Source organism: Zootoca vivipara, chromosome 10 (assembly GCF_963506605.1).
Source record: "Zootoca vivipara chromosome 10, rZooViv1.1, whole genome shotgun sequence".
In the NCBI taxonomy this organism is placed as follows: domain Eukaryota; kingdom Metazoa; phylum Chordata; class Lepidosauria; order Squamata; family Lacertidae; genus Zootoca; species Zootoca vivipara.
The window spans coordinates 21,174,453-21,199,695 of record NC_083285.1 but is presented as its reverse complement, the minus strand read 5'-3'; the positions used below and the strand labels follow the sequence as shown (position 1 = coordinate 21,199,695).

Sequence of the window (25,243 nt, the reverse complement as noted above, 5' to 3'; positions counted from 1 at the left end):
TTTGCACATGCAATTAATTACAATTTACTTAAAAGCACTCAGTTGTAGTGCCTTATTATTCATTTCCCCAAAAGTACATTACCAAAGAATGGATCTGGTTCTAAAAATCAAGGGGAATATTATGTGTGTAATGATAAAATGGAGCATTTAACTAAGAAACCACTCCAGGTTAATTGTTCAAGACGACAAATGTTGTTTCAGGAAATATACCTTTGGCCACCTTAAGACCTATCCAAAAGCACCTGCTTATCCTCCTAAATCTGCAGGGATTATTATTATTTCCTTCAAGTGATCCGAATTCTCAGCTTCCTTTGTGCTCAGAGCAAAAAGCCAAAACAAGACCTGAAGGCTGCTTATCCACTTGTATATATTCACAGATTATATACCTTCTAGTAATTCATGTCTGGGTAGTTACATGGACCTGCTTAAGTAAAAAAGAATTGCCCAAGCGTTGTGCATAGCAAGGATGGATCTAGGGTTGGAATGGTTTTGTAGGAAGTACAAAAGTAAAGTAAGCTAAAGTACACCAGGAGTTTGAATGAGTTCTCAGCTGTTTTCTTACCTCACCTCTTCATTTGTGACAACATGGACACAGCAGAAATGAATAGGGGAAAAGCTAATCTGTTGCCTTGTTTAATCTCTTTTTGTGACCTGAACAGTTCAAAACATTCTTTAAAACAAAAATTGGTGCAGCACCACCATCCATGAGAGCGCAGGTTTATACAACCATATAATGAAAATAATTCAAATTCATTGCCATAAATATCACTCCTCCCACCTGCCTTAATTCACTAAGCCCCTCCATATAAATAAAGCTTAACATGACTAGTTGCTTGCTATAAGTAGCCACGTTAGCAAAAAGAAGAAGAAAAGAAGTTTGTAATTAACAAAATGGGTTGAATGAGGCATTCCTCGCTTTGTATTTTTAAGAAGCAATCAGTTGGACAACATTCACATTGAAATGAAATGTAGTATCAGACTATTAAGTCAAGATATGAAGCGTATACATTCATATTCCTGGATATGTTCGCACATAGTCACGTGTTTTTCAGTTAAGTGTTCAGAATGCATTTTACATATTGGCTGTCTCGGAACATCCATGGTTTCCTAGAAGTCTTGCTTTATGAAGCTTTAGATGACCACCATAGTCATGCACCTGCCTCACCCCACTGCTTTCCTCCTGCCATGGTGGTAGCTTCGGTGGTGAGTGATCCTGGCTTATTATCCTGTCTTGTTAACTGGCACAATGCCAGAACTCCCTAGAATCATAGAATCATAGAGTTGGACGAGACCACAAGGGCAATCCAGTCCAGCCCCTGCCAAGCAGGAAACACCATCAAAGCGTTCTTCCTAATGTTTAGGTGGGATCTTCTTTCTTGTAGCTTGAATCCATTGCTCCGTGTCCGCTTCTCTGGAGCAGCAGAAAACAACCTTCCACCCTCTTCTATATGACATCCTTTTATATATTTGAACATGGCTATCATATCACCCCTTAACCTTCTCTTCTCCAGGCTAAACATACCCAGCTCCCTAAGCCGTTTCTCATAAGACATTGTTTCCAGGCCTTGGACCATTTTGGTTGCCCTCCTCTGGACACGTTCCAGCTCGTCAGTATCCTCCTTGAACTGTGGTGCCCAGAACTGGACACAGTATTCCAGGTGAGGTCTGACCAGAGTGGTACTACCATACAGTGGTGCTATTAATTCCCTTGATCTAGATGCTATACTCCTATTGATGCAGCCCAGAATTGCATTGGCTTTTTTTTAGCTGCTGCATCACACTGTTGACTCATGTCAAGTTTGTGGTCTACTAAGACTCCTAGATCATTTTCACGTATACTGCTCTCAAGCCAGGTATCACCCATCCTGTATTTGTGCCTTTCATTTTTCATTTTGCCCAAGTGTAGTACTTTACATTTCTCCTTGTTAAAATTCATCTTGTTTGCTTTGGCCCAGTTGTCTAATCTGTTAAGGTCATTTTGAAGTGTGATCCTGTCCTCTGGGGTATTAGCCACCCCTCCCAATTTGGTGTCATCTGCAAACTTGCTCAGGATGCCCTCAAGCCCATCATCCAAGTCATTGATAAAGATGTTGAATAAGACTGGGCCCAAGACAGAACTCTGTGGCACCCCACTAGTCACTTCTCTCCATGATGCAGAGGAGCCATTGATGAGCACCCTTTGGGTTCGGTCAGTCAGCCTGTTACAAATCCACTGAATGGGAGCATTGTCTAGCCCACATTTTACCAGCTTCTTTACAAGAATATCATGGGGCACCTTGTCAAAGGCCTTGCTGAAATCCTTACTTCAGACACAGCAGAGAACTCTGTCTTCTTCCAAGTCAGGATCTCCTTGCTGAAACCCGTGAATAATGGGAAGAGGGCAGCAGCAAATGGAGTGGTGGGGCAGATGGAACTATATCCTGCCTCCAGCTCCAAGTTCTCCTAGTCAGCCACCCTGTCTGGCAGTCCTTCTCTTCCCCATGAGGCTCTACACTTGACAGAAGGGGCAATGGAGAGCTGGCAGAGCCACTTCCTCCTCCAGCCATCTATAGTCACCAGGGGAGGACCTACACCCTCCACACCTGAGTGCCAGCCTTCCAGCACTGCCTCTGCTCCTTCTCCCTCCTCCTCTATCTGCAGCTGTCAAACTATGGATCTGGATGGAACAGAGGGACTCAGGTATACATCTGCATTTAAAACGTTTTAAATGTGTTGTAAAGTGCAATATACAAACGTGACACTACTGTACATGGCTACAGTGAGCTATGCCGAATTCAATGTATTTTTCAAAACGTTTTTTTAAAAAGCATTTTCACAGCGTTTTTTTTATATATATATGTGTGGAGATTCAACCAGAAAGGCCTGTAACAATTATAGGGAGAATGCCCAAATAAAACATGAAAGTGAAATGAGGCTGCCTTCTTTATTTCTTTTTAAACGAAAGTCATCGTAAATCTAAATTAGAATCACTCAAGGCCAAACTGCCCTAGAAATCATACAAATGCACTTTCCTGGCAAGACAATACAATGATTCATTGACTGTATAAAAAATATTTAAAAATAAAAACATGGCCCAAGTCTGCTTCAGCTAGTTTATATGTCCGGGAGCTACCAATGAACCCTCAAAAACAGACTCTGGGGTGATATTTGAAAGAGCCAGGAATTTATCAGAATGATCTGTAGCAAACTTTAAATAATAAACCTCAACAAGAATACCTTTTAAAAATCCTTCAAGTATTCAGCAACTTTGTATTAAATTTGGCTTATGACAATGATCCACTCATCATTAGAGACAAACTATTCATTAACAAATTGATAAAAAGTAGCACACGGCTGATTGTAACTGTATTTGAAACTGTAGCAGCTTAATCTAAATATTTCTGACTCAAACATGCCAGACCAGTCAGTTTGTAATTCTTCTTTGATTTTACTCTACAATAAATTCAGTTCATTGTAGCATGCAATTAGAAAAATGATCAAAAAAAGCAAGCTCTTGCTACTTTTCTCATTATAATAATGTTGCATTATAGGGCTCCTGTTGTGTGCGGAGCAGCCCCTGGGTATAAATGGATTGTTTTCCTAAGTCATTCCTCACTACACATAAACTTGGATTCACCCTTGCCCACCTCCCTCCATCTGTGCCCACTCATCGTAGGTCTGGGCTGCTCCCACCACCATCCAGGGAGCACGATGTGCTGAGCTGGGTGGCCATTTACCGAGGGGGCTGGCCTCTGCACAGCCCAGCTCAGCCTGGAGAAGGAAGGGCAGCACGGCCTCCAGAATGTGCCCTCAGGAGTGCAATGAAGGTGGGCAGAGCCCTCCACTGACCTGCATGGAGCCTTTGAAGTTGTCAGCCTCTCCCAGTGACACAGCGGCAAGGCAAGGCCTGGCTCTGGGGCCCAGAGGCTCCTTGCAGTGGGCAGGAAGGATGGGGAGCCAGGAACGGGGCTCATCAGGGCAGCTGCAGCAGGAACCCCCCGAGCAGGCAGCTCTGCTGCCTTTGCCACGGTGGGGAGCCCCACAAAAGCCGGCGTCTGCATGGGGATGCCTCATTGCTCCCCCTCCGAATTTTGCATCTGGGGCCATGGCCCTCCTGCCCTCTAACTGGTGTCCTCCATCTGAAGCAGCAAGCAAGGACATACCATGTAGTATACAAACCATAGTCCTCCAAGAGAGGGGAACGACCAGGGGCCTTAAGAGGAACAGCCATGGAGGTTGATGCTGCTGGCCACCACTGTCCCAGCATCTGCTGCCTCATTTCGCCTAACGATAGGGTCGGCCCTGACGTCAATCACTGCTTCAAGGATGACCATGGGCTTACACCACTGTTATTCATGTTTTTTGTGGAAAGGTATACACATCAGATTCCAACATATCCTGTAGGGCTGTTAGTGTCCAGAAGGATATAATGCAAGAATAAGTTTGTGGTAAGTGAGGGGGGGGACAGCTCCTGTCTTCTACAGGTAAGAAAAGGCAATCTGGGACTAATTTGAGCTCCTCTCATTTTGATTACACCTGCAGACAAGAAAAATGTCAGGGTATTTACCCCAAGGGACAAAGAAAGGAAAAAAAAATCCAGCCTCTCTCTCATGAGTGGATTCTTATTTGATATTTAAAGCTAATTATAAGATGTCAAAAATCATTACTATCTTCACTTGTAATTGAAATGTTAAGTGCTTTGATACATTTACATATGAATAATTCTGCACTGTGAAGCTGATACAACTCAAGATACAGCATTCTTGTACTTTCTTATCACTACAAAATGATCTACTTGTTTTCCTAATTACTTAGGACTTTCATTATTACCAAACGAATTGTGATATGGGTATTTTAACAGTTCATATCTAAGGAACAACTGCATTGTAACATGCTCACTGACAGGGGTGGGGGGGACCCCAAAGTTTTACACACTTCTATCTGCTTCAGCTTCTAGGGAATCTCTCTGCATTTTAGCCTCCATGGACAAAAGCTTCAGTAGAGGTGGCAGCGAAATGCAAAGTTATGAAAGGCATGGGAATTATGCTCAAGGTGCTTGGCACTGAGCAATGGGCTGTAATACCTCACCAACGCAAATGAGGTGAGAACAAAGCTGTTCAGGGATTGTTATCCATTCGTTTCCATATTAGGAAATGTGCAAATGATTCCTATCTACTGGGCTTGTGGTGCTCCCTAGAGCTCTTCATAGCCATGCTCCATTTTTTTAGCCCTCCGAAATCACAAAGGTGGTGACTGATATAATATATCTTGACTTTTAAATAGTCATGCCAGAAACTACTGGCACACAAGACTTTTGTTTAGAGAATGGGGCTCTGTAGGTATCACAAACACTGATGAACAGGGGTTTGCTGTGAACTTGGAAGACCCGAGCTGATCAAGGCTAATAAAAAGCACTAGATGGAAAAGAAGAGTGTGTTATGAAAAAGAAATGTGATTTTGGGCCAGCTACAACATAATTACTGGCTTAATCGTCATTATTAGCCAATGCATTCCATCAATGCAGATCACTAACTGAAGCAGTCATTGCATCTTATCTTAAAGTAAATTGAAATTAATTGAAACTTTCTTTCTGTTGCATAGAGAGCCTTATTATATTTGCTAGGGGCAAGTTTCAAATGGAGAAGAGTACTAGAGTTTATTCCACAAATCTCTGCTATCCTATGTGACAATGTCAACTGTTGACATGATAACCTGAGTCCTCTTCAGACATTTCCTACCAAACACGCAAAAGGATCTGAGATTGTTTTGATTTAGTTCTGCCTCCTGAATGATGCTGCATGCATTGGAAACAGTTTTAAATGGACATGCATTTGGTAAGGTCTGAAGGGGCCACCTTAATCACACAAAGCATTTTCAACATGAGGACAAGAATGCTTATTGGCAGGATTCTCATCCTAACATTGGAAACTTTTTGTGCAGTGAATAATGCTCCTTTCAGACTCAGCCAATTATGTGTTGTCTCAGGAGCACTGCTGGTGCCCATTGCGTTATCAAAGAGGCAGAGCTAGCCTGTGTGTTTCCGCGGGCCCCTTCACATGTCTGGCAGTAGACACCCAAGGAGGGCTACTGATTACTAGGAATCTTTTGGGAATAAAAATTGGTTTGGCTTTATTGGAATGAACGCAGCTGTGCTAATTCCTATAAAAAAGGAGAGCTGTTGGATTTAATTACACCAAAATTAACATGTTCAATGTTAATGCTATTTAAGACATATAGGAAACAACTGGAGGTCATTTGGAGTCTTAGGTTGTGGTGCCATCAACCTACAGATGACTCCCATCTTTATCTCTCCATTCCACCTGAATAAGGATAGGCTGTGCAAGTGCTGAATCAGTGTCTGAAGCCAGCAATGGACTGGATGATGGTCAATAAACTGGAGATGAATGCTAACAAAAAGGAGGTTCTGTGGGTTGGTCTTCCCCGTTACCAATTACTCTACACATTACGATCAGCAGAGGTTAGGATGGGCTTCTTTGTGGTGGCACCCCATTTATGGAACTCCATCCCAGATGATGCTTGGAATAGACAAACTAAAGCAAATACATACATGCATGTCTAATTGTTTATCATAATGGCAGAAGCACAAATTAGGGGGAAGCAAGCTGTTTGGGGGACCACATCATTAGCAATAAATTCAATCATAAGGAATAGTGTCAGGGTGAATCTAAGGTTTTCTTCACTGATAACTCTTACTATTTGAGCAGAGGCTATGTTATATTTGAGATGACTTCCAAACATAATTTCAGCAGGGGAAAAAAGTCATTTTCAGGGTAAGTGAAAACATTTAATTCAAACAAGGGACACAAATCCTATTTTCAGCTTGCTAGGAACAGTATTATGATTCCCAAACGTAGCAATCCTAAAATGCAAATAAATAAATACATTGTTCAAATTTGCTTATAAATTTGAAATATTGCCAACCTGTCAGATAAAGAGCTCTAGGTACTTGAGAATGTCACATCAACTACATTTGCTTTCCCTTTGCTCTGAAACAAGCCTGCTTCGCAATCTGCATTTTGTTTAATCTAAAAAGAGAGCCTAAATTCAGCAGTAGTTCACAGCCACTGCTGTAATTGTCCTCACAATGAAAGACAGCGAGTGCAATCCAGCAAGTCCCTTTAGCACAACACAAACTATTATACAGGTTCTTTCTCATGCCGTTTCAAAGGCAGCTTGAGATATAGAGCAGAGAAGAAAAAAGGGAGAAAAGGGGAAGAAATGTATGGGATGCATAAAGAAGTCCTGCAGTTTTCTTGAGGGAGAAAAGGGGAAGAAATGTATGGGATGCATAAAGAAGTCCTGCAGTTTTCTTGAGACTGGAAGCAATGGCCATGTTCCAGAATTGTTCATTGTTCTGATTTGCATACAGAAATATTGCAGGAGCAAGAAATGCTTCATGGGCATTGAACATTTTCTGACAGTGGCCTATGTTTGCACAAGAGCCGCTGGATTGAGGTAAGGGTATTTAAACATGTTTTATAGACTCAATATGTGCTTTATAGGATGTACTTAAAATGTCAACTGCTGTAAAATGTGTGACATAGTTACCTTCTGTGTAATTAAATGAACAGTGATTCAGCTATGGCTATCATTCCTGTTGCATTCTTTATAACAAATCTATGGTCTCTTATAACAGACATTGTCATGCTTTGTTTGTCTAACTGCACAATTGGTCCCCAGTCTGGTAAGCAATGCTTTATCACACAAAGACAGAAACAAGTAGGATGCAAAGAAAGATCAATTTCTTGTTCCATTCCATTCAAATATAAACCTCTATCAATGCAAATTATTATTATTTAATTGTATGGCTACTGATTACTAGTCTCAGGTTATCCACAGAGCATCTATTTTGTATTGCAGAGAAACAATACAGTAAAAATATAGCGCTGCGCCAGAATCAAATGCAGTAAAGATCAGCGCTGCACTGAAATCTGTCCTTCAGTTTTTCAAGACGTTTTCTTCCCCTACAAAAGAAGCTTCCATTTTTGTGCCTCCATCTCAGGGTGCTTGAGAACTTCATTAGAATTTTGGTGGGTGCAGAGGTGGCTGAGTGTAATATGCACATTTTCCTTTCCAGTAAACTCAGATTTCCTGATCTGAAAATGTCCCATGGAAGGAGTCACCTTATGATGTCTTCCCCTGGTGTTTAATTGAGGCATGGACACCCAAGAAGGCTGCAGGGTAAAGGCCACTGCAGAGGTGACTTGTGGAAGGAAATAGAGAACGCTCACAAATACCCCTCAGATGCCTCAAAGGTCAGTCAATGCATGATGCAGATCCTGCACCCAACCCATGAGGATTTCACCAAAAATATCTCCCTCCCCTTTGATAATATTCAAATGCAAATTCTTTTCTCACTAACTGATGGTGGTTGGATGGAGGGCAGGGGAAATTTTCAGTTTAGCATTGTTAAAAAAAATTAAAAGCACAGAAAACACAATACATTTTAAGTTAACATTTAAAAAGTAAGGTAATGACTTTGGGGGGAAACTGCTGTGCACACATTCCTTCACCACAGGACTATACTAAAAATAACTTCTGCATGATGAGTAATTCTGGCCTTGACTGTAATATTTAGAACCATTTACCACACAAAGAGTCATGAGTCCTTGCCTTCACCTAATGATTTAAGTAAATGGCTCTAAAGAGGGGCACTGTTCACTCAACATCTATTTAACAGAAGCACACCCCACATTAATCACTGTAAACTGCAAAGTCTCTCCAGGTTGTGATGGAGTCTTTGATTTTGGTGCAAACCTCCTTCTTCTGAACTCTCAACATTTGTACTTCCTTAAATTCAAAAGCTGCGCCTCCTCGAGAAACAGAAAATTGACTTTACAAATGTTGCCCTTTCAGTCCAAAGAAACTTACAGATGCTTGATATTTGCCACTTACTTCAAAGTCTATAGTGCCAGGACAGGTTTTACTTCTTTCAAATGATACTGGCTTTGCTGGATAAGGAGATTACAAAAAAAAAGCCACTGGAACAAGTCCACATTCTGAACAGCAAAGCAAGAACTTAATTTTGTTCTGCATTCTTAAACTTAAGGGAAAAGTCTAGCAATGGCTACTAATTGTGATGGTTACATGCAACTTCAAGGTTTCAGAGGAGGATAGGCCTCTGAAGAAGAGTTGCTGGGGAGAAACAAGAGAAGAGAACTCTTGACTCCGTGTCTTGCTTGTGGGCTTCTCATATGTGTCTGCCTTGGGACTGTGGGAAACATAATGCTGAACCTTAGATCTGACCTACCCTGTTTCCCTGAAAATAACACAAACCCATAAAATAAGCCATAGCAGGATTTCTAAGCATTTGCGCAATATAAGCCATACCCTGAAAATAAGACATAGTGATAGGCGCAGTTCTGGAGGGCGCCAAGGAAGAGGCGAGGCTGGACGCGTAATAAAAAATAAGACATCACATCCCCTGAAAATAAGCCATAGTTTGTCTTCTTGAGGAAAAAAATATATAAGACAGTGTCTTATTTTCGGGGAAACACGGTAGCAGGGATCTTCCTTGTGTTCCTAGCTCTAAACTGAGTAATATGGAGCAGAGAGCCCCATTTGCAGGTTGTTGTTGTTTTCCAGCCGGAACTCAGTTGGAACTCTCAACTGGGCGCCATTGCCATCATAAAAGAACAAGGGAGGCATTCATGGTGAGTTCCGGCACCTCTTTTCCTAGAAAAAAGCACTGGGGAGAGCTAGCATGGCACCCAAGCCTACAACATGACTCTTAATTCCATCGCAGGCTCTCTTTCAGCACCTTCTGTGTGTTTCTCCTGCAGAGGCTCAGGCAAATGCCTCTTTAACATGTTCCTTACCAAAGGGAACAGCAAATGTTCCATCAGAGCTTTGTTTTTCAGCTGCAAAATGACTCACCATAAGGTAGGTGTGTGTGTGTGTGTGTGTGTGTGTGTGTGTGTGTGTGTGTGTGTAAGGGAAACTGTGAAATCCTCACTGTGAGGAAGGGAAGTTAAGTCTCAGCATGCAAGTGGCTTAGTGGGCAGAGCCCAATTTGTGTCAATTCAAAAGATGGTCTCTGTTAGAAATAAAGGAGGAAAACAGAGATAGAAGCCTCAAACATGCACTTCTGAGACTCGGTATCTACTTTTCTGCTTGTAATTGGTTCGTTTCCTTCTTCTTTTTTCTCTGTCAGAAACAAGCTGCTGGAATTATGCTGAGAGAATCTGCAGAGGCTACATAACTAGGGGAAATTGCTTTGCATTTCTGCTTGGGCAAACAGAGATTATACAAAGATCACAATGTGCAGAGAGGGGAGGATTATCCCTTCTCTCACCAGCTACAAACCCACCCACCCCTAATAACAGCCCCCCCTTATTTACAGGAGTGAGTAAATAAGAACGTTCCAATTGGCACCATGTGGGAGGCAGGAATATTTATTCCTATGGCAACCAGGAAGAGAAGAGGCAAATCTTCCCTCTCCAGGCAATGTGATCCTGATACAAATTGGCCCCTCTTGTACCTGCAATTAAAAGGAAATAAAAAATAAAAAATAACAACAACAGAGACATAACTGAATGCTACACATTAAGTTTAAAACATAGTTTGGCTCATAGCCTTGTACCTGACACTAAAACATCAAACTATAGAGAACAGTGCGGTACCCTCCAATTCCCCTCTTATCAGAAGCTGGTGAATTCTATTACTCAAACATATTTCCACATCTTAGCATTGTGCTTTCCCTTTAGTCAAAGGGCTCAAAGAGTTAATTGTGCTGAAATAAATATTAGCATAATGCCTAAGGATACAATTTTCTTACCTAGCTGGGGAAACTTGGCAGCAAATATGCTGAAGTTAAAATTGTAGAATAACTCATTAGGAAATATGTAGTAGCCATGGCAAGATTTACTACAAATATGCTAGAAGTGCTTTTAAAAATTAATATTACGCTGCTATGCTCGCTTTAATTAGCTTTCTTCTTCACTTACAAAGCATAGCTGTCTCGTTTATGAACTTAGTCTCTCTTCCTTTCCTTGTAAACCTGTTTAATTAAAGTTTTAACAACTGTGGAAGGTTTAGAAACACTAGAATGATTTTTATCACTTCAGATCCTAAATCCCACCCCCTTTTACATGCTTGTCCCATCTCAATATTACATTGGCAGCATGTTGAAGGTGTGGAACATAAGATCCCAAAATTAAGATCCCCCTTTCTGCCCAATCTCATTACAAGTTCCATTCCACTTCTGGAGTTTTGCTGGTATTTTCCTTCTGACCTGTAAAGATGGTTTCGTAAGTGATGAAATTCTGATTAACTCCCTCACACGGCAAAGCTATTTTCTAAAATTCACAAAAGGTCACCTTTTCTTTTAGCATACACCTATGTCTAATCTGTACATTGATTGCCTCATTCGCCAATATATTCCATCCTTTGAAAAATCCTATCACTTATTAGCCTCTAATAGTAGGTCACTGCGCTTTGGTTTTCAATTATAGAAACTTCCATTAAAATCTGTTTCAGCATGTATCACTTGCCCTTCGTGTTATAAGGAAAGATTTAGCAGTAATTTATTTTTCACTATATGCAAAATTGAAACCTACTCACCAGAAATGCTGCTTAGGACAAAACTGAACATCAACATTTCTTGTTTCACTTTGTATTAGTAGCCTGCCCTATCTCCATGGCTTAGAAAAGAAAAGTAACCATGCAAAACTTTTCTATAAAGAACCAACCATTACGTTGAATATAAAATCTTACAAATGTTCAAATTCCACAGTAATAAAACTAATAGTTACAATAATACAAAAATAAACATTGCTATTACATTTCATTAATTACATTCCATTCATAATTGACCCGCCTAACGACAAATAATTACAATTACAACAAATAAAGGCTTGACATATCTTGCTTTGCATGTCATGCATCTATCTCATATATTGGTTTCACCTTTTAAGTTGCATTACTGAAATAAATGCACTTTTTGATGATATTCTATTTTTCCAAGTTTCACCTGTATAATGACTAGCTACCTATCCTGTACAAAATCTATTGCGGCTTCATCGCATAATTTATTTTGTCAATACCAAGTGTCAACAATAGTTTTGTAACAATGGAAAAGAAAACAGTAATTTTCATTCCTGTTTAACCTCATAACAACAATATGGATGAATGTCAAAAAAGGCTCATTAGTCTTGCTTTAACGTGAACCATTCAGAAACTTGTTTTAATTGTTATTTTATAATGGATACCTAGAAACAGTTGTTATTTCAAATGAACAAAGTATATGTGTTGAATGCATACTTGCCACAAAAGACTTCAGAATCACATGAATCTCTCAAACTAACACAATTACTCTAGGTGTGCACAAACCTTAGGTGTGGGATCAACTATATTTTGTTCTAGAAACATGTGAGCCACCAACCAGGATTTCTGTAAGGCTAAAATTCCAGCCTGACTTCCTTGGAAGGGTGGGCAGGATACAGATCTTATCTGAATAATGAATACATTTGTTTAAAGCAGACTACTTACATGTTTAAAAACAAGCTGTGCTAATAAAACTCCATATTCACACTTAAGAATAATACTTTTTTTGTTCTGCCACCATACATATCATGACTCAGGCATTTGTGATACAGTACTATAGATTATTGTGCTTTCAGTTGCACATGTGGAATAAATGGGCTTCAACTATATTTAATTTCTACTGATTCAATAGGTTTTCTTGTACCAACATTTACTTTTAATACATTATACAGAATTGACATTTTAAGCCCCCCCCCCCAAGAACTATCAGTTAAGCAGATTGCATTCGTATCATTTCTTTAATGATTTCCTAGCCAAAGTACTGTGCAAAGCAAATTAGGTTTTACGTTTTTTGTTTTTTTCCCTCACTGCGACAATTGCTGTATATAGGGAAACTTGATTGCAATGCTACTCATTTTGCCCTGCATCTGGCTGAACATTCGTTTCTGCTTGTTCAAAAAAAGTTCCTAAGGGAGAATTGATTAGACCACCTGCTCAGGGGGGAACTGTGTGATGTGAAGCCACACCCCTGCTGTGATCTAAAAGGCACCACCCAACCAGCTTCACTGAGATTGCCAGGTCTAGATTCGAGCTGGTATGTATATGATTTTATTTTCGTTTACACTTGATTGGGCAATTATAATATGCCCAGTATAGAAGCACCCAAAACAGTCTCTGACTAATACATAAAACTGGGACGCTCCCTGTCTGCAAAGAAATGTGTGTGCATCAGAACACCCACAAGTGTGCACCTGGGTCACCATGTAACAGAAGCTGCAGCTTGGGGAAAATCTGGGATCTGAAACCAAACATTGTAGTCCAAGTGTTCTTGTTCAGAACAATCCATTCTATTACCTTCCCTCATAGTTTTCCATTCTTGCCCACCCCCAACTGTCTGTCAGTGTTCAGTGCTGACAAAGCACACTGCAATTTAGGTTTTCCTGCCCTCTCCCTTAGCATTTTTACTGATGGTGCCATTTTATGTTCCTCAAACCATCACTCTAACTATGAAGTGCCATTTCCCAACCAGCCCTCTTTGCCTGATGCTCAACATTCCACTCATCCTCTTCCTTGCTGCAGTTGACATTCTCTCACGGTCCCTACCAAGCATGTCCAGGTGTCTCACCTTAATGCAGAGGTTTTCAACCTTTTGGGGTCCAGAGCTCCCTTCACCAACAACATTCTTTGTGTGGCACCTCTGTGGGGCTCAGGAGCCCAGTTATGTCACCCCTTGCTTGCCGAGCTGGCAGCCCCTCACCCCTTTTTGAACAACCTCCCTTGTGGGGTGTTCCCTCAGCCTCCTCTCCTCTCCCCTATCCTTGGGAGTCCTCTGGGCAGCCACAGCTGCCACCCCTGGTCTCTGTGCTTCCCCCCTACCCCAAAGTGAGGTTCCTCCTCACACTGCCCCACAGGGTCATGGGAAGCACCCCCTGGCCAGCTCCGGAGACACAATTTGCCTGGGGAGCATGTAGCCAAGGCTGCTGCAACAAACAGCTGTGCAAAGCCTTTGGGAGGCAGAGACGTGAGAGGGTATCAGAGGAGGGAGTGGAGGAAAGAGGGACGGAGGGCAGTGTTGCCTGCAACACCCCTGACCATCTTTCAAGACACCCCAGGGTGCCACAGCACACTGGTTGAAAACCACTGCCCTAATGAATTCGAAAGTGACTGACCACAAAAATGGCTTTTTTTTACACAACACATGAACAATGGCACATATTATTTGTTCCCCTTAATATTTCCCAGAATATGCGGTACAAATGGAGAAATCTGTTCCCCAAAGCTGCTCAAGCAAAGCTCTATGGTAGAAACACAGCTCCTGTCAACTTGTGGAAGTCTCTCGTCAAACATTTAACTTGTTCAAAATAATCCTTCCTACCGCCAATTTGGTATGGACCATCCTCAAACCTACTTCTCCTGCACTGTCAAGTTTCATGCCAGTCCATTGAACCATTTCTAAGCTTTAGAACCTATTGCCCCCAATTTCTCATTAAAATGGCAGAAAATGATTCTGCCAACTCACCCTTAACATGTGGCCTAAAATCATCATCATAACTGATACATAAACCATAAAATTACTAGACACATTTCATTTGAAACTAATGACTTTCTTGATGTGGTTATTTACTTTATCTGTAGTACTCAGCAAATATGAAAAAGCAAACTAACCTGATTTTTTTTAGTGATATTAAAAGTCTGTTTTTTTAAAAAAAATGCCATGTGCTTTCAACATACAACTGATAAAGCTACTTTCAAATAAGAGACATGCGGAAAAGAGGAGGGCTGAAAGACGAGGCGAAAGACTTCATCGTTTTATGGGTTGCTGAAGGGGCAAGCGCAGGCCTCAGCAGAGATCTGAACTGAGTGGCTCTGATAGGTGATTATTACGTGCTAATGACCTGTTGTAAATACTGTAAACAAAGCCATAAAAACGTCAGGAGACTCTATTGGTGATTGTGGTTAGCTGCCCTTAGTCACATCAGCAGCCAACACTATGTGCTATGACGTGCTTGAAACATCCTGAGTCATGGACAATTCCATTCCCACCTAAGTTTCACTGCAGAGGTGGCCAACTGCAGACACTAGCTGTTAATTAAAACCATTCATGTTCCCCATCACATTGTAATGACAAATGTTTACCGGATTAAAGATCTCCGAAATCCAATACATGCAATAATTTGAAGCTACAAACATGCATACAAGTTGTTAAATCTCTTCCTTAGCATACTTTTCAGTACTGTTGGGGTCCATGAATGTATCAGTTAATAACCAAAACCCAAACAGCATTGAATCAATTCAAGAAGAATTGCATTGTACATGAACTTATTAATTTTTAGAACTGAATTATTGCAAAATGCACGGATTTATAGCATCAATGACAACTTTGTTAATGATTCATTCTCTAAGTCAGGCGTTGGCAACATTTTCTGTCTGTGAGCCAGAGGATTCCCACGGACTATCATCCATGGGCTGGACATGGGCTGCACAGGCGCAGAAGCGATTTCTGCTGCCGCACTGCCCATGTCCGGAACACCGGAAATGGCTTCTGCGCATGTCCGCGGCTGCACAGAAGAGATTTCTGGAGCTGCGGACATTTTGGAAATGGGCAGCGCAGCACCAGAAATCGCTTCTGCGCATGTCTGCAGCTGTGCAGAAGCAATTTCTGGTGCTGGCTGCCCATTTCCAAAATGTCCGCAGCACCAGAAATCGCTTCTGCGGCTGTGTAGACACGATTTCCGGCGCCGCTCGGCGAGTCCCCGTACCGCACTGCACCGGTTTACTGCATGCCTGCTATAAGTCAACCTTCTACAACTGGGTACAACTCCAGCGGTTTTGGGACTATTTATTTGTTTGATTCCATTTATGAGTAACTTCCCACATAATATCTCAAAGTGAATTCAGAGTAAAAGCATAAATGTTTAAACACAGTTTCATATATACAAACAATTCCATATATATAGCCAATTAAAATCCAATGCAGTCACTGGGAAAATATATCTACTTAAAATGCTTTATGAAAAGCTGAAGTCTTTAATGGGTGCCGAAAGAGGTGGCTCATTAAAAAAAAAGATATAGCATTGACACCCCTGTTAATAGAGCCCCAAAATGACAGGATATCATAGTTTCCTGGGTTACCACCTCAAATTCCACTGAAAATGTATTATATTCTTATAGGGAGTCAGAGACAATGGCATACCATACTTACTTTATAATGTCCCCTTCAAGAGCAATCACTCGTTTAATGATCTTCTGCTCTGGGTTTCTTGGAGACCTGCAAAAAGAGGGGAAAGGTGATTCAATCAGCAAAGTTCTCATTGTTTTAAGGAAATGAAAAGAAAATCAGCTTTGAAATGAGGGTTGCTTAAGTCATCAGATGATTTGCTATTCTGCCTGATGTGCATCCGTCATCGTCCTCTTGCTGAAGTGAAGTCACTTCTGTTGCTCACATTTCAGACCACTGTGGTTGAAAACCACTGCCAGAAAAATAGATGAATGGGCCAGGGTCATTTACCCTCGTGCTGGTGTAAAATAAATGCACAGAATATTCAGTGGTGATCAGTATAGATTGAAAATGGATGCATTTATTCAAAGAAGGATTCACCATTAAATGCCAGTGTTACAGCATGATAAACATTCGTGCTGGTCATTTATTTCAGAAAATGAACTGAAAATGAAATAAAAATTAAATCATCTGGCATACATAATCCTCCCCTATGTAAAATATTATTTTTACTGAGACAATATCATACAATCTGGAAGGAACACCATATAAAAATGGCCAGCTATGATATGGCGGCGACAGCAGTTATACATCTTTATGTATATATCAACACAGAACTGACAGTGAGAAAAGATAAAGCAGTAATGCTGTGCTCACACAGCAACTTGCTTTACTAGCTATTCAACAAGCAGTAATAGGGAGAAAACAGTATCACCTCAGGTGTGGTTTGTAGTACATTCCTAGATTCAAACTAGAAGACCCAAGCTAGTCCAAATTACAAGCTTTACCAGTGTTTACTTTCCCACTCAGCAGTGGGGATCCTCTGCCCAGTAGGCCACATGAGGTCCAGCAGGGGTCTTAATTTAGCCTGCAAGCCCATTTTCCACAAACCATATCCACCCACCCTACATACCCAGAAGCAGACTTAAAGGAACAGGGAGCCTTTAAATGCACTTCTGATTGTGATTTGCATTTGTTTGGCTTGCATTTGTTCAATTTCAAAATTGTCCTTCATCCAGAACAGGCATCCCCAAACTTCGGCCCTCCAGATGTTTTGGACTACAATTCCCATCATCCCCAACCACTGGTCCTGTTAGCTAGGGATCATGGGAGTTGTAGGCCAAAACATCTGGAGGGCCGCAGTTTGGGGATGCCTGATCCAGAAGGATCTCAAGGCAGCTCAGAGGGATATACAACAATAATTGAAAACCACAGAACAGATATTACAAGAGAGGAAATTCCAGATAAAGAACAGGAAGAACTTTCTGACAGTAGGAGCTTTTCCACAGTAGAACAAACTCCCTTGAGAGGTGGTAGAGTCTCTCATTGCTTGGAGGTTTTTAAGCAGAGCTTGCAAGGCCACCTGTCATATATGATCTCTAGATGAGCCTCAGGATCCCTTCCAGCTCTACAATTCTACTATTCTATGAAATGCAGACAAAATACAACAGCAAATATAAAACACCCCATAATTCAGGATCTGGAACTACCTAAACAAATTGTTTGAAGGTCAGGATGTAGAAATGGGTTTTGGCTTGGCAACAGAATCCTCATAGGAAACACCCGTGCCTCCGGGTGGGGAGAATTCTACACCACTAAGGAAGGCCTTATCTCACACCACTACGCAGCAAGCCATCCCCACCAGGTAGACAATAAGGACCTTCACTGCAGATCACAGGGCCTGGTCAACTGAAGAAAATGAAAGGTGTTCCATCAGATACTTGAGTCTCAAGCCATTTACAGTAATCTTGATAAGAGTAAACCGCTCTGTGGCCAGGCTATCCTAAAAATTCAGTTTCCTAACACACAGTGAAAGAAGTTCATGAATTAACCAACACAGTACTAAATAATGTTTATATGAGCAACCAACATAAAACTGCCCAATAATAAGTTGACAAGAAGTTTGATTCTATTTGTTTAGGCTTGAATCACAACAATGGTGTCTTGCCCCACTGCAGGTGTTACTTAACACAGCAAAGGCAGATGGATTGTGTTCTTCCTTATTACAGCTCTGGTGGGTTACCCAGCATACACTGCATAAAATTATCACAGATTTTTCTTTTCTTTTTTTAATTTCATGGCCACCTGACCCCACCGTTTACATGTCTTTCCCTACAGTGGAGTTGAATGAAAGGTTAGCTGGGATTCCTGCATTGCAGGGGGTTGCCATGTTCTGAAGAGCACATTTGCTGACTTCTACTTTTGACTATAGATCACTATGACTCTAACCATGAAAAAGAGGACGTGTCCTGGAAAAAGAGGAAATATGGCAACCCTACATCACTAGATGGCCCTTGGGTCCCTTCCAACTCTACAATTCTATCATTTTATATGAGAATGGAGCTCTCACATTTCAGGGTAGAGGGTAAGTGAAAGAAAGCTGAAACTTGGGTGTGTGTTAAATTGGGGGTTGGGTGTGCAATTTTCCACCACTGCCAGGAGTCAGCAGCCACCATTTCCACCTATAAGATGGGTTGCTTTACCAACAGGCACAGATATTGCCATAAAGGAAAAGGAAGAAATCAGATTTATTTTATTCACTTCATCTTACTGGAAATTATACTCTTTTAGCAAAATTGCTTTTAAGCTACATTATGTATAGTTCATTTGTGCTAATGAAGACAGTCATCAAATTTTAAGTGTACACTTTCAAAAATTCCTCCATAGTTTTACACTTTGTTTTAAAGGTTATTCGGAGTTGCCCCCTCCAAACAACTTTCATTTCATTAGTGTATACGTATCTTAATGTTGCTACTGACCTCATAGTTCAATTTACCCCAATTCAGCAATAATCACAATGACCTTGAAGAACCCTCATTCTCAATCTGATGGAAGAACATTCTCAAGAAAGTGATTACTTTTCTGCTAATAATGACATATATTTATCCACCTATGAAACTGACTTCAAAAGAAGACACTGAATATTCAAAAGAAGACACTGAATATTCACCACAGTCATTAATGGCTTTCAGTGCTTCAAACCAGAATATCGTTTTGTGTTTCTGGGTACCAGAATTTCTTCTAGGAGGGTCTGGTACCAGATTTCTTCTAACATTCACCCTTTAAGATTATGCCATCTGCTATGATCCTGGTACATTCTAGTCTGCCAAATGAATGAGTTGAAAATGGGAACCTCCCAGTACATGCCTTCTAGGTGTGAGTTATGCTTAATCTGTGCAACTGATGCACAGATTTAAAAACAACAACTAATAGTAATCAATAATTGGCTCTGTCCCTGAACTTGCTGCCCTGGGCTCCTTCAGGAGCAAGGTAAAAGTAGAGGGACCCCTGACCGTTAGGTCCAGTCACGGACGACTCTGGGGTTGCAGCACTCATCTTGCTTTACTGACTGAGGGAGCCGGCATACAGCGTCCAGGTCATGTGGCCAGCATGACTAAGCCGCTTCTGGCGAACCAGAGCAGCACACAGAAACACCGTTTACCTTCCCGCCGGAGCAGTACCTATTTATCTACTTGCACTTTGCTGTGCTTTTGAACTGCTAGGTGGGCAGGAGCGGGGACCAAGCAACGGGAGCTCACCCCGTCGCGGGGATTCGAACCGCCGACCTTCTGATCGGCAAGCCATAGGCTCAGTGGTTTAGACCAGTGGTCCTCAACCTTGGGCCTCCAGATGTTTATGGCCTACAGCTCCCATGATCCCTAGCTAGCAGGACCAGTGGTCAGGGATGATGGGAATTGTAGTCTCAAAACATATGGAGGCCCAAGGTTGAGGACCACTGGTTTAGACCACAGTGCCACCTGCGTCCCTTCAGGAGCAAGAGTGGGGTGTAAATTAAATAAATAACAAAATCCAATAAATAACACTGCCAATTGTTCTTTCTTTCTTTTTTCCAACAAGAATAAAGCATCACAACTTCCGCACCTCTGAATTCTGAGACAATCATGATGAATCAGCTGCAGCAACTTTGTACCCTGTTATCTGCATGGCGCCTCTTATTACAACACCAGCTTTGCAGGGTTGGACTGCTAGATGTTTCTTTGCAGCCACCTCCTCCTCCTCCAATCCATTCACTTTAATAATGATAATCTTTCCAGTACCTGACCAACCTTATGACTGTGCAAATAATCCTGCAGCTGAGATTCGGTGGTGGTGTCCAAGCTGCTGACATGAATTTGGAGTGGGGTCGAGCAATAATAGCTTGATTGGGAACTCACAAGGTGTATATATCCACATTTGACACATACTGTACACATTCTACTCAGGGTACTGGATTACACAGAGATGAAATTGGAGAGAATATGCTAAAACTGGCCCCAAGCAGCGATTGAAGAGCTGAAGTTTGCTTAAGTATACTGAATGGGCAGCGCTCATCTCCACTGCAGATAACGGTTCCCCAAAAGCTCATTAACATTTTATTAATCATTACACTTTTATAGCAGTGCCACTTTTCCACTTTTTGATTCTCTCTTTCCTTTTCTCATTAGTTAAGTTTTTATTTTATTTTTTTAACTATCTGCTTTCAAATAGCTGCTTAATGCAATCTGAGCTCAGGAGGCTGGAAAAGAGATCTCGTTAGAGTTTTCCCCATACAGGTGCCCATGGAGGTCTAGCTATAGATCCCTGCTAAGCAAGAGAAGGTAGTTGCTTCATTTTAACTCTCACAAGGGATTTATGAAATATCTCCTAATACTAAATGAGCCAATTTCCTGCTGGGCATGAAGTCTTCTGTTCTAATAAAAGAGAGAGTAGCCCAGAACTCCCGGATAACAGTCAGATATGAAAGTCAGATACAACAGTGAAGCAAATGCAATTATATTTTTCAACATACATTAGTACTTTACTACCTAAAGAGCAAAGAAATCTGATTTCTCTTCCATCATGAGTCAGTCTAGATTATGTCTACATCGTAAAAGTGGATTCTGTTTCAAAGGGCACATAGAGTTCATGGGTATGAGCAGGGAACAGAGAAAGGCAATCTGATCCTATTGCTCATTATCAAGAATCATTCAATGCAATATAAAAATAGATGAGGCTAATATGCCCAAGAGAACATCTCATCCCATTCTATCATCTGTCATGATCTTCAAGACCTGACACAAAGTCCTCAACAATTTGAACGTAAGCATTGCAAAGCATCATACATAGACTGCACCCAAGCTGTTCTGCTTCCAGTCTACAGAGATGGTTAGCATATTTTGGAAGCATGGATGAGGAATGTGTGGCCATCAAGATGTTGTTGGACTACAATTCTCATGGGAGATAACAGTCCAATAACACCTGTGAGGTCACCAATTTCCCACCCCTGCATTACAAGATCATTCTGACTGGCTAGCTAGCTTCTAGGGACCTGGGAGAAAACTTTCAGTTGTTATTACATGCTATTTTATGTATGTGCATTTTCAGTTAACCCAATAAAAGCATTCAGGAAATCAGAACACATGAAGAGAGAAGGGAGAGGGAAAAGAGTGAGCATAAAGAGTACATGGCTCATTCATGGAGAACCAACCCATGGTTATGTCTGAACTGAACCACTGCATGTTTGGACCAGAACATATAATTATTTTCTTTGAAAATTTAGTTCTCTAATATATACCCTAATTTTTTTCCCCAAAAAAAGCCAGATTAAACAAATATTCTGTGGAGTAAACAAATATGCTATCAATGATGGCAGAGACTTGTAGCAACTGAAATTCTTCAGATGCTTTAAGATTCCCTCTAGACTCTGTGTTAAGAAATGGACTTCAGTCTTAATGAGCACAGATGCAGTGAACCATATGGGGGAAATCCCCAACACTTCTCATATACATCTCAGAAATGTAGAATTTCACTTAATTGAGAGGGGAATTATGCCAACTGGTTGAGCAGAAGCTTCAGTGAGGCTTGATGAGTGCAGCATTTCCAGTGCTAAAAATAATGTTTTAATTGGGGTATTTCACAACACTAGGCAAACTATTTTTGTCACAAACAACTATTTCTCTCCATAATGAGAAGTTCTGAAGCTTAGCAGACTTTCCCCTCTCAAGAAGTTTACAAGACAAAACACTAAACTGATTTGTGTGGGGTTTTTTAAGGAGCAAAGGACATCCTCAATGTAAACATACCTGAGGCAGATAAAATCCAGACATTAGAGTACCACCCTGAACAACTGGACAAATGAAATAAGGTTCTGAATTGATTCAATATAATACAACACCAACCACAAAGTGCAACTGCTTGAATTAAACTGAAATGCAATTGAATCTCTGTCTAGCATACTTTGCCAGGACATCGTGTGCCAGGAGAGCTATAATGGCAATTGTGTTTGTGTTTTTCCCTTGCATCTGATGATTCCAAGTTGAAAGCAGGACACAACCAAGAAAAATACCAAGCAGAACAAGCCTACGCAGCCTATATGGCAGAGGCGCTTATAGACGGTGGTTCATTGACTGCAATAACCTCTCAAATTTCTCCTTGAACTGATTTCCTGTAGCTCCTCAGTGTCTTTGGTGTGCTAACTAACCCACTGCGCCTTGGGTAAGCAACTGCGTTCCCTATACAGCTCTCATATCTTCAAGAGAGGAAGGCTCTTTTTCAAAGCTGTTTCATATCAGAGAAGAAATGAAAAGAGAAGCAGCAGCAAGGTGCATCTTTTTCACTAGTTTCAGACTACAGCATGTGACTCCACTGTGTGATCTTAGTTTCAGCAATCTGAAGAAATGAGTTGCCCTGCTTACACAAACTGGGACATAAGAACCCCATAGGCAGTTCATGACAACAGTGATTATCGTCAATATATTTATGTTCTAGTTGTGCAGGTAGGCTTCACCAAAGACCTGGTGTGTGGGGGTGGGGGAGTGTGGTAGAAATCCATGTCATAAGGACTCGTCTCCTAAAGAACTCAACAAAGGCGAAATACTCAAAGACTAATCATTCTCCTTGAAGCATTTCCTAATTGTTCTGAGGAAAAGATCAGGATCAGCACCAGTGCTTTTAAACTGCTTTATTCATTCACTCTTGCAAGCTACCGGTAGTTTTTTTCAGTTTTCCAAGGGGTGGTCATGTTAGAAAGAGGCCAGAGGCAGACCAAAGACTCACACATCTGTGGCTTTCATGGACTAGAGAAGGGGCAGATAACTTGTGGCCCTTGAGGAGCTGCTGATTATTCCAATAATCTCTAGCCAATGGCCATGCTTGCTGAGGCTGATGGGTTTTGGAGCAACTGTGGGACAGATTCTGTACCCCCAGACTAGTGCCTACTTCATAAGATGCTCCAAGTGTTCCCCTCAGTTGGGAGGTGTATACTATTTTTATAAGACAGCAGGTGGAGGGTTAAAGAATGAGGTCAGATTCTGCAGCTTGGGTTTGCAGTAGTTCCTGTGCACATGCATGTTGTGTGTGCTCTGAATAGACGGGCTGTAGACACCTTTATGGAAGCTGATACTGCCCCATCCACTACAGTATTGTTACAGGTAAAACCTGTCCAGTGCTCAAAACTCCCATTGTTCTAGGAGCATTTTGCGTCAGGGAATTTCATTAGTGTGAGCAGTTTCTGAGCTCTGGGCGCAGTACTGCACCTAAATTTTCAGATTAAAACGGAAGAGTGGAAGGAAAGGAGGACCTTTTTCTGCCTCCCCACTTCCAGCTACTCTCTGAAGACTGGAGAAGAGACCCTCTTTAAGAATATTAGGGGAGTGGGCAGGGGAAGGACTAGATCATGTGAAAAATAAACATAATATCTTAGCTACAGTTCATTCATTTTCAGTTTTGCATTCTTGTTATAAAAAAACACGCCTAGACATTCCATTGTTGCGCCCATAACCCAGGTTGCAGGTGCTCTTTAGCTCCTAACTTTCATATCCCCAGCACTGTTCCAGTCTCTTAGGGTCCAAGTCGAGCTCTTTCTGCCAAGGAATATTGGTGTTTTTACTTTGGGAATGATCAGGAGAAGTGGCTTAAATTGTGTCTGATAGGTGGCGGAGCAGTGCAAAAATTATAAGAACTGGGAAGCATGTTATGGAAATAGGTGATTCCAAAAGGCTCCTTAGAGCTATGGGGCTGGGAACAGAACTTTTTTTGATGCTTAGTCAGCTCAAACACCTACAGCCATGGGACCTGGGCAGAGCGGGCAGGTAGTAAGTTTGATGTGACTCGCTCTACATCTAAAGGTGTGGCATGTGAAAATCAGGCAGGTAACACTGCAAGCAACATGGGGAGGGTTAGCTTGACCATCTGGATTAACAGTTGGGGGGTGTGAGGGACAGGGGATATCGCGAAGTCCCTCCCCTCCTGAGTTCAAGCCCAGCCCCGAGCACAGGGGAAAGCAGAGGAAGCTCCGATTCCAGCGGGGAAGCAGGAAGTCGGGTCCGAGGCTCAGGCAAGGTAGCGGAGCCAGGGTCCCAGGTGGAACAGGAAGGGGCCAAGAAGGAGGGGAGACCCATCCCCCCAACTCCAGAATTACGCAGGAAGAGGAGGGGAAAGAGGATGGGGCTTCCAAAGCTTTTGTGTTGGGGAAAGACGCGCCAAAAGTCATTCGGAGGTTCTGAAAGCGACTGACAACATCACTCTATGTAAATAGCAATGAATTCCTCACTGTAAATACGCAGCACCAATAAAAGAATAAAATGCAGAGCTGCGTAGCGTCGTTACTCTGAAGTAGCCTGATCCAGCCACTGTGACAGCAACCTCCGAATCTTTTTTTTGGGCTACTTTGGAGTTGCCGGGATGAGTGCATCAGAGGCGGAGAAATGGCGGCAGATCGCGGAGAAAGCCCAACAGGACCTGCAGCAGCTGACGTTGGAGGCGCAGGGAGAATTAAGGGCAGCTAAAGAAGAAACCAAGAAACTCCAGGACGACCGGGTACAACTTGCGGAACAGGTGAGAGCGCTCCAGGAAAGAGAGCAGCAATTAAGGGCGGTGGCGGTAGACCTCCAAAACAAACTGGATGCAGAGAAAAACAAGGCGGGAGGGGCACCCCCAGTCCAAGTGCTGCCAGGAAGGAGAGCCGGGACCCTAGTAAGCAAGTTCAATGGAGACCCGAGGGAATATCATGGATTTGAGACTGAGATTGTGTATGCTCTTGAGCTGCACCATGATGACTTCCCT

At 41.8% G+C, this 25,243-nt stretch overlaps 1 protein-coding gene across 3 annotated transcripts in view; it reads right to left on the bottom strand.

Annotated features, from left to right (window-relative positions):
- Positions 1–25,243, bottom strand: part of IMMP2L (inner mitochondrial membrane peptidase subunit 2) — a 462,410-nt gene that overhangs the window by 159,248 nt on the left and 277,919 nt on the right. For all 3 annotated transcript variants that reach the window (XM_035127413.2, XM_035127412.2, XM_035127414.2), the window contains exon 4: positions 16,187–16,252. In XM_035127413.2, the coding sequence (XP_034983304.1) occupies positions 16,187–16,252 (66 nt within the window). The remainder of the gene's footprint in view (positions 1–16,186; positions 16,253–25,243) is intronic.